Source organism: Lactuca virosa, chromosome 6, assembly GCF_052849685.1.
Source record: "Lactuca virosa cultivar CGN04683 chromosome 6, Lactuca_virosa_CGN04683_v6, whole genome shotgun sequence".
NCBI lineage: Eukaryota > Viridiplantae > Streptophyta > Magnoliopsida > Asterales > Asteraceae > Lactuca > Lactuca virosa.
The window spans coordinates 181,050,618-181,060,084 of NC_136431.1; the positions used below are offsets into that span (position 1 = coordinate 181,050,618).

Consider the following 9,467-nt stretch of genomic DNA (forward strand, 5'->3'; position numbering starts at 1 on the left):
CATTCACCAGAATGATGTAGGCCACAGTAAGAGTGTTCGTTAGGTTGCAAGAGGATCAACATATGCCTGGATCGAGGCGAACAGTATTATTGGAGGATTTCTCCTTGTTACGGGAAGAGGACCAATAGATCTGAGGCAGGGTTTGGCATGTATAGAACTCGATTGGGTGAGACCAGTGGGCATGGTCTGTTCGATTGTGCAGAATGGGTGAGACCCATGGGCGAGGCCAATATGGTTATGATAGTGTGGTTGAGACCCGGTAGAGATTGGTTGGAGAAAGTTATTAGATTACGCTCATAGTGGGATGACTCTATGGTTAGTGATTGGTATCAGTATGATATATAGTCTAGGGTAGACTTTATCAGTTAGACTCTCAATAGGAACCTGGTAGTTGGACCGGGTGTGAGAGTGTCAGTCTCAGTGTTGGATTAGGAATTTTAAATCTCAGTTTAGTGGAAGGTTACCTTGGAATCAGAATATTTCGGATAAAATGTAAGTGTAAATCTTTGGACTTCGGGATATGAGTTATGTATCGTGTTGGAAAATGGACGAGACTCGCTTTGGAAGTCGTCTTTGTATATATAAAATATCTTTTCATCAGCAAGTTATGGTTATGGAATCTGTCTGCTAAAGGTATCAGTTGGATAGTTCCAGATCAAAAGGATGTTTTCAGTTCAGATTGCAGTAAGAGGTCCTAGTAATGGTGTTCCAGGATGGTCCTACCTGTATGGAGGTCATGAAAAGTTTTGGAGTTTCTGAAATTATAGCAGTGAGGTGTTTGTTTGTCAATTATTGTGTCAATAATTTGTTCACCATTATGGGTATGAGTTCTGTTAAGTTTGGGTTTCGATGGTAGATTTGGAGGGTCGATAAGAGTATGAGTCAACCTTTCCGGCGATTCAGGGAATCAAGAGGTATTGGTCGGAGCGTCTAGTTGTCTAGAGGGTGGTAAGGAGTGATTTTGAGGACAAAATCTAATTTAAGTGGGGGAGAGTAGTAACACCCTGTTTCGAATCGTTTCCTAATTCAGGGTCATGACCCGAAGATCAGTTATCGTAAGGCTTTAGGCCTTGGGGAAAGAGAGATTTAGACCCCTTATGGATGTGGATAATGGAGATCAGGTGATCCGAGAGTTCGGTTTGTGTTTTGTAGCCCATGGGAATAACCGTAAAGTGTTAGTTCGGGTCTTTTATGAATTTTGGATCTAAGTTCGGAATATTTTAAGGCAAAGGAGAGTTGATAGGGTTGTAGAGATTCTCATTACCTTTACGTGGATATAAGGATCATCGAAATCAGACTTAGAACGAAGAAGTTTTGGCTTCAGAAGTTTGGTGGTTTTAGGGCTAAGCCTAGTACGCTAGGCGTACAAGGAGTATGTCGGGCGTACTAGGATGGTGGATCGCGAAGCGACCTTGGAGTGCGCGGGGTGTACCAGGAGTACGCCGGGCGTACTCAAGTCACGTGCAAATCCTAATTTAGGGTCTTGGACCCTATTTAAAGGCCTTAGCTTAGGTGCAAACCATATTATCTTTAGCCTCCATCAACCTTCACCCTAAAATCGAAACTCTAGCCTTCATTTAAGCATTCTTGAGGCTTTTAGAGTGATTTGGAGTGTTTTGGTACACATTGAAGAGGAAGGAACTCATTGGAGAAGTTTTGGTTAGCTTGGAACTTGTGGATCCAGAATTTGTGCATCTTGATCTATCTTCTGTAGGTATAAAGTCTTAATCTTGATGGATTCTCATGTAGAACTAGTTTGGGTGGTATTGTTATGTTTTGGTCCCTAGATTGTAATTCTTGTGAGTAGAAGTTACTCCAGAACTTTTGAGCCTCATATTTGGTCCTTATTGAGGTCATTAAGTCATAAAGTTTGGATCTTGATGAGTATTATGCTCTCATGCAAGAATTGGTGACCTTTTTATGAAGTTAGGAAGCTTGGATTGAGGTTTGCACCCCATTAAGCCATGCAAAGTCATAAAGTCAGGAACTTTATGACTTAAGACACCCCTTAAGGGGCAGATATGTGTTTGGGCATTTTGGTCTTAACCATTAAGAGCTTAATATGAGTTTTGGCCCTCTGATGAGTACGTTGGGCATGCTTAGGCATACACTCAGCTTAATGCATGGATTCCTTGTGTTACGCTTCGGCGACATGTATGTTGTGTAGCGGCGGGCAGTACACGGGGCGTACTCTCGAAAGTTCATTTTGGGCATTTTGGGCCTTGGGGCTTTTTGGAGGTTGGGCCATGGATTATTGGACGAGATATGGGAAGGATAAAATGGTCTTTTACCCATTGGAAAAATAAAATTGGACCTTGGATTTTGGGAGTTGCCTTAATTATTGATTTAGATATTTTGTTATGATCAGTGTGAGGTTTCCGGTAGCAGCAGCACGTACATCTCGGTTATCTCGGATTGAGGTGAGTATCCTCACTGTACCCGTGGGTCGGAGGATCAATGTCGGCCCACTAGGATATGTTATGCTAGTTGTCTTTGTAACTCTTTCATGGTATGTTGGGCTAGGCCCATTATATGACGGTCTAGGCCCATTTGTATGCTAGGTTGGGCCCATGAATCAGAAAGGGCTAGGTTCAATGTATGTTATGTAGGATGCTAGCTATCTTTGTGACTCTTGTATGGTATGTCAGGCTGGGCCTATTGTAGGCTAGGCCCATTATGGTGGGATGGGCTTAATGTGAGGGCTAGGCCCAATAGTATGTGTGGTATGTGGTATTTTGAGGAACTCACTAAGCTTTGTGCTTACAGATTTTTTATGGTTTTGGTTTCAGGTACTTCCGGTTCGAAAGGGAAGGGTCCGGCTTGATCGCAGCGCATCCACCCACGTTTCCGCAACTTGATGATTTTGGGATTATACTCCGATAATTGTTTTATTATGATATACTTTTGAATGTTTGGAAAAAGATAATTAGGGTTTTTGGTTGAATTAATAATGAAATTTTTACCTTATAATTTTTTTGTTACAGAATGTTCGGTAGAGATGGAGGCTGAGAATGACTAAACGCTAGGGGTTAGTGCCCTTAAATATTAAGGCCTGTATCCCGAGGCCTAGGGTTTGGCCCATTAGGCCAGGGGCGTCGCGCATAACTTAAGGCAGTCCATGCCTAAGCACACCACACCCTCCAAAAACACGTTGTGCCCATGAGAAAACCCCCACACCTAAGTAGTATGTTGTTATTATGTATAAAATTGATTATAAACAAAAATACATTGTTATTATGGTTTAAAATATAAGTAGTTTGTTGTTAATATTGATTAAAATGATAATAAACAAAAGTACATTGTTATTATGAATTAAAAATTAAGTAGTGTGGTGTTATTATGGATTAAATTGATAAGAAACAAAAACACATTGCTATTAAAGTTTAAAAGTTAAGTATATTGTTATAATTATAAACTAAAGCACATTGCTATAATAAATTAGAGTACATTACTAGTATAGTTTAAAAGTTAAATACATTGTTATAGTATACTAAAGTACATTGATATTATAGTTGAAGTATCAAATTGTGTTACCATATTTTAGTTTATAAGGTTGCATGAGGAAGTTTCTAACATGCGATAATTACTACAACAAATTCAAGATCAAATGACAATGTTTTTGAAATAATGGAGCATGCCCGATAATCAATATCGTAATCCACTCGATAATCTACCCAATGATATTTCTTAGTTTTTAAGAAAATTGACAATTATGTAAACACTTGGTATTGTTTTCTTTTGTGTTATTTCTTAGCTGGTATGGAACAATTGTGTAAAACTTAGTATTGGGACACTTTTTGTGTATTTTGACACTTTAATTGTAATGTTTAGCTAGGTTTGTGTTTGAATATGAATATATTCAACTTTTGAGTATTAGTTTTTTTGAACATACTGACACAAAAAATGGAAATTTTAATGTTATACATTTAAAAAAAATAATAAATCGTAAATACTGACGGATTATTGACGGTCGTGGACAAAATGAGTAGTTTAGGAGTAGATTTTAATGGGTGTGTGTGTGTGTGTGTGTTAGTCGTTCAAGAAAACTAAATCAAAGAGAGTCAAACATGGTTTGTTGCTAAAGCGTAGCTAATCCGTCAATAAAAGCATGTTGTCGGTATTCAAGTCAAACACAGTCAAAGAGGCGTCTGAAAGCATAGTTGATCCGTCGGTAAATTAGCAACTGAATTGGTCGTTGATATTTTGTAGATTGATTTTCGTTAATCTGTCGATACATATTACCCACAACCTTAAACTCGACGGCCTAGATTCCGTCGACAATCCGTCGGTACAAGCTATCACCGACAGAATATCGGCGGATTATGCTGTCAGTATTTCCAAGTATTTAGTGTGTATGACCGTAGTGAATGAGGTGTAACGAAACTCTTTTAAAAGCCAACATCTCAGTGTGTCGTTTTCAATTAGAACATCCACAATAATGAGTTCAATGAAAAAGTTGAATGATGTGACATGTCTAGTTGTTATTCAATGGATGAAAATCTATAATTGTGAGATAAAACATTGACATTCAACGGATTTAAAGTTCAATGACTATTGAACTATTTACCGGGAAAAAAAGAAAGTTTTATAATTCTTAAATAAATATTATAAATTAGTTTTGGTTATATTAGCTAAATGTATTGTAAGAAAATGTTGATAGAATTGTATAGAATATCAAGAATTATAATGTTTCAATCTAGTGAATTGTATAGAGTTCGTATTATGAATGCCCTTACAGGTTTCTCATTTTTTTATTTTTCATGGTCTTGATAAAGAGAAAATTTTACGCAACTGACAGCAGACAAGACTAGGAAAATCACGTTACTAACAAATGAATTCTTCCATCTGATACTAAATGAAACTACATTTTTACCTTACAGAGGAAAACTTGGTTACGTCAGTGAATGTTGAAACTACTAATTGGACATTTGAACCATGCAAATTAACAAAGCAAAAATCACTCAAGATGGTATAGACCAGCCTATATGAGCCTTGAAAATTCTAGCTACATGGGCCCAATACCGCATTTATTAAACTTTTAACCCAAGAATTTATTGGTTAAATTCAGCTTGTTAAAATGCGCTTTAAGAACAACCAAGAACCTCTTACATGTATGGAGTATGAGGCTGCTATTTCTCTTCAGCAACTGCAGAATCCCAACCATTCTGTCGATATACACAATTATTATACACAGGAGTGATACCCAAGAGTGCGCATACATCAAACAGTAATGGTACAATGCTACAACGAGTAAAAAAACAGAAAATCACTAACTGCATACCTTTAAAATTTTGCGAACCTCTCCATATATATACTTTTCCTTCATGCTTGCCCCTCGGTTGTTCAGCGTGTCAGGATCGGTTAGAAGAAGAGATTTATGGTACTCTTCATCTGTATCTGCAGTGCTCCACAGACCTGGCAGGGAGACCGGTTCCCAACCACTTTCGGGTCCAAGGATCTGTAAGTTCAAGATTTTAGTTATAAAAATCTCGTTATCTAAATGAATCTAAGATATGCATGATGTTCATCTCTGTTGTACACTTGTATCAAAAGTACATTATGTAAATAGGATGATTGTATACATACATATTGTAGGTTTGAGAGTAGATCACCCAAGCACCGTTCTCTTCCCTTTGACCACCTTTTGATATCATCATCATGTTGTTCGCCTATACGGTCAATTGGTTAACGAAAAGCTCTGCAAAATGCGGTTCAATCAAGATGATGACAACTTCTTACCTAGAATACGAAGCTGATCTCCCTCTTCAGATATCTGTTTTTCTTTAATAGCTCTCTCTTCAGATTTGAAACTCACTAGACCCACCTGTTCACATACATTAATTATTACACAAATTAATTAAGGAGTAAACCCAAGAGTGCTCATACAAGAAACTTAACATACATGAATCGTACGTATACTGCATGCATATATACCTTTAACATTTCGATAACCTTACTGCATATATACTTTTCCCTAGTGCTCGCCCGTCGCTGTGTCAGCCTTTTAGGACGGATAAGAGAAATAGCTTTCTTATAGCTTTTCCGTACAGCATCAGAGTCGATCATATCTGTCGATGAAACCGGTTCCCAATAACTTTCAGGTTCAAGAATCTGCAAGTTCAAGAATTTAGTTAAACTATCAAACCCAAGTCAACAAAAGTCAACAAAAAATGCTAAAGATAAAAATAGATAATGGTGATTAAGATGGACATATGGCCACTTTTGGAGAAACATAGGGTGATTAAGAGTTTGCATTCATTGTCATCCTGATCCGTTAAATTTAGTGGGTTTGAAGTATTTTCTTAGTATACATAAATAGATTTTATATGTTGTAGTAAAAAATATGAGATGTATCAAAAAAAAATATATATGTGATGTCTTTCTATTTTAATAGAAGAATAAATTTTTTTGTCATCTACTTGTCGACTGATTTTTCATTTAAAATTTTAAAATTTAAAATTTTTTATTCTATTTACATTAAATTAATAATATTATAATAAAAATTAAAATAAAATTAATACAAATTATAAGGTGATATAATTTCACATATTTATTTAAATCAACGATTATAATTTTATATAATTAAAAAAATATCTCTTAATTAATAATTTATTTAAAATAATTGATTAATAAATTTTAACTTTTTACTATAAAAATTTAATTAATTTTGTAACATTGGTTTCCACAAATGATAAAATTTTTATCTACGATCTTTGTTCTATAACTACCAACAAAAATCTTTTTTATCTTACGGAATCTAAAGATAAGTAATTAAGCTGAAATATTATCTTCCATATAGCTATTAGGCCGGACGGAGTGGTGAGCGGGGAGAGGTGCGGGACGTTTCCCGCACAGGGGAACACCGCACCGTGGGTGCGGGAAGGCTAGCGCGGGAAGAGGGTGGGGGGTGGGGATCCCGCATTCTCACTCCTCACATGATTGGTCCGTTTATTTTTTTTTCTTTTCTTTTTATCTTTTTTAATATTTATAAAAATATATACTTATTATAAAAATATAAAAAATATATCAAAATTCATGGTTTTTAATTCTCTACAAAATGAGTATAATATATGTATAAAATATATTAAAAAAAAAGTGAGGGAAAGGTTTCCCACCCATTTCTTGGCTTTTTGGTGAAGGAAAGGAAAGTGAGGGAAAGAGGGGTATGGCCCACCAAAAGTGAGGGAAGAGTCCCTCCCACACCCTCCGGTCTTAGTAATTAAAGAGAACCATCTGTTACGGAAAAGATATACTTGCTAGTTGTCATATATAATGTTTTAGCACAAGTTTTGGTTAAGTAGCTATGAAGCTTGTACAGACCTCATGTAGTGTTGAAAGCAGTGCACGCAAATTCCCTTCTTTTCCGCTTGACCACTTTTTGATCTCATCATCAGGATTTTCCTCTAATTGCTGAAATTAATACAATTTATTACCAAAATGTAAGAGACAAAACTAACGCATGAAAACTTGTTAATAATTTCTATTGAGTCTAAGTGAGGCCATTACATTTCTCCCAACTTCTTCCGTTTGAGGAAGTAGATCTGGCTTCTCTAATTTTACTGCATATGCCGTTGACAATGATGTGGACTTCACATTATCTGAAAACACGACTTCTTTTTGTTCCTACGAACACCAACAAACAAGTTACGGGGTAATTAATAATCACAAAAACAAACTTCCAAAAACATTGTTTAAATTGGAAATTAATTAGTCCACGCAGTAGACTTATTGATCGTCTCACTTTACGTATATTTTGGCTTAGATTGTTGTACATTCTAACTGAGGCCATTACATTTCCCCCAGCTTTTTCTTTCTGAGTAACTAGATCTCGCTTCTCTTTTACTTCATATTTTGTTGAAGATGATGTGGAGTTCACATTATTTGCAAAAACGGCGTTTCTTTGTTCCTAGGAACACCAACAAACAAGTTATGAGGTAATTAATGATCACGAAAACAAACTTTAAAAAACTTTGTTTAAACAGGAATTAAATTAATCCATTAGACGTATTGCTTGTATCACTTATGCATATTTTGGGTTAGATTGCTGTTTCGGTGTTTCCAGCCTTAATATTTCAATTGTTTTTGAAACGTTTGTTGATTTTAGATGATACCTGATATTTGAGTGCAGTTTCAATCTTCTTCACGATCAACTCCATAGATGGACGTTCTTTCTGCTCTCTTTCCAAACATTTATGTGCGAGTGTTATGAAGGTGTCAAAAGAATTTTCTTCCATTTGTTGCAGTAGATTAACATCGATAATTGCATCCCTGATTTTATCTTTAGAAGAGTTCTTCACAAATGCAGGTAGGGATCTTCGCATATCATCATAACTATAATCAACACAAAGCCTTGAGCACAAAACTTCAAATAGTACAACCCCGAAAGAGTAGACATCGGATTCTTTTTTGTAAAACGATGTTTCTATAAAAACAGGATCACAATAGCCAAGAGTGCCTTTCGGATCAGAGAAAAGAATCGAGTGTTCTTGGTTGGCAGGGCCATATTTGGAAAAGCCAAAATCTGCAATTTTTGCATTCCAGTTTTGGTCCAACAAGATGTTAGCACTTTTGATATCACGATGTAAGACTCTTTGTTGACCTCCCCTGGGATTGTGAAGGTACTCCAAGCCACGTGCAGCCCCAAGACATATCTTGAGACGTTGAATCCATGAGAACTTGGGGTCATGTAGATGATTGTTCAGGCTATTCTTTGGAGCATACTCATACACAAGGATCCTTTCCTTACTTTGATAGCAGAAGCCGAGGAGTAAGATGATATTTTCATGTTTATATTTGGAAAGCAACATGATCTCTCTCCAAAAATCTGCGTCCCCTTGATTATTTGAAGGATTCAAGCGCTTTACAGCAGCCATGGTTGGACCGTTAGATAGGATTAATTCTCCCCTATACACCTTCCCAAATCCACCTTCGGCAAGGAAGTGGCTGTCACCAAAGTTGTCGGTGGCCTGTTGTATGTATTCAAGTGGAATTTGGAGCTTCTGATATTCAATCATGAACGAGGACATTTTGTTTGTTGTCAAACTACAATGGCGCTTATAATCGGAAGGATTGAGAGAAGTATGCTAATGATACAATTTTTTTCAAGTAACATGATGTATTTAACATAGTGGATGATAATTAGTCAACGCATCCCTCCTGCCCCCAACCATCTTTCTCAAGGACAGAAAAAAAAAAAGAACATTGCATTTTTTAAATCGTTCTATATATAAAATATAGAATTATATAAAACTTGTTGGCAATTCTTTTTTAAAAATTTGTTCTTTAAATATAGTTCATTGTGGACTTGGCTAATAAATGACACATGACATAAGATGGAATATAATCTGACGATGTGGAGTTGATATGATTTTGAAATATAAAAGTATAGGAGACTTTTATGTGGTAATAGATAATCGTTGGAGACTTTTATGTGGTAATTATCTATGGACTCAAATGTCATCGAGATG

The 9,467-nt window shown here is 36.2% G+C and overlaps 1 protein-coding gene across 1 annotated transcript; it reads right to left on the reverse strand.

Moving 5' to 3' along the window:
- Positions 1–4,804: 4,804 nt before the first annotated feature.
- LOC145118885 (uncharacterized) lies at positions 4,805–9,100 on the reverse strand. The gene is made up of 9 exons (XM_079054544.1): positions 8,112–9,100; positions 7,742–7,906; positions 7,507–7,623; positions 7,321–7,410; positions 5,935–6,111; positions 5,740–5,824; positions 5,587–5,669; positions 5,282–5,458; positions 4,805–5,165 (listed from the first exon to the last, which is right to left on the reverse strand). The coding sequence occupies exons 1-9, from the start codon at positions 9,024–9,026 to the stop codon at positions 5,130–5,132; spliced, it is 1,845 nt and encodes a 614-aa protein (XP_078910670.1). The 5' UTR covers positions 9,027–9,100; the 3' UTR covers positions 4,805–5,129.
- Between the last annotated feature and the right edge of the window lie 367 nt (positions 9,101–9,467).

Excerpts from the sequence above, each read along its gene's own strand:
- LOC145118885 (XM_079054544.1), bottom strand. The coding sequence starts at position 9,026 with ATGTCCTCGTTCATGATTGAATATCAGAAGCTCCAAATTCCACTTGAA. Across the intron at positions 5,825-5,934 it reads AGGTTATCGAAATGTTAAAG|GTGGGTCTAGTGAGTTTCAA; the intron begins GTATATATGCAT and ends GTATGTGAACAG. Across the intron at positions 5,166-5,281 it reads AGGTTCGCAAAATTTTAAAG|AATGGTTGGGATTCTGCAGT; the intron begins GTATGCAGTTAG and ends GTATATCGACAG.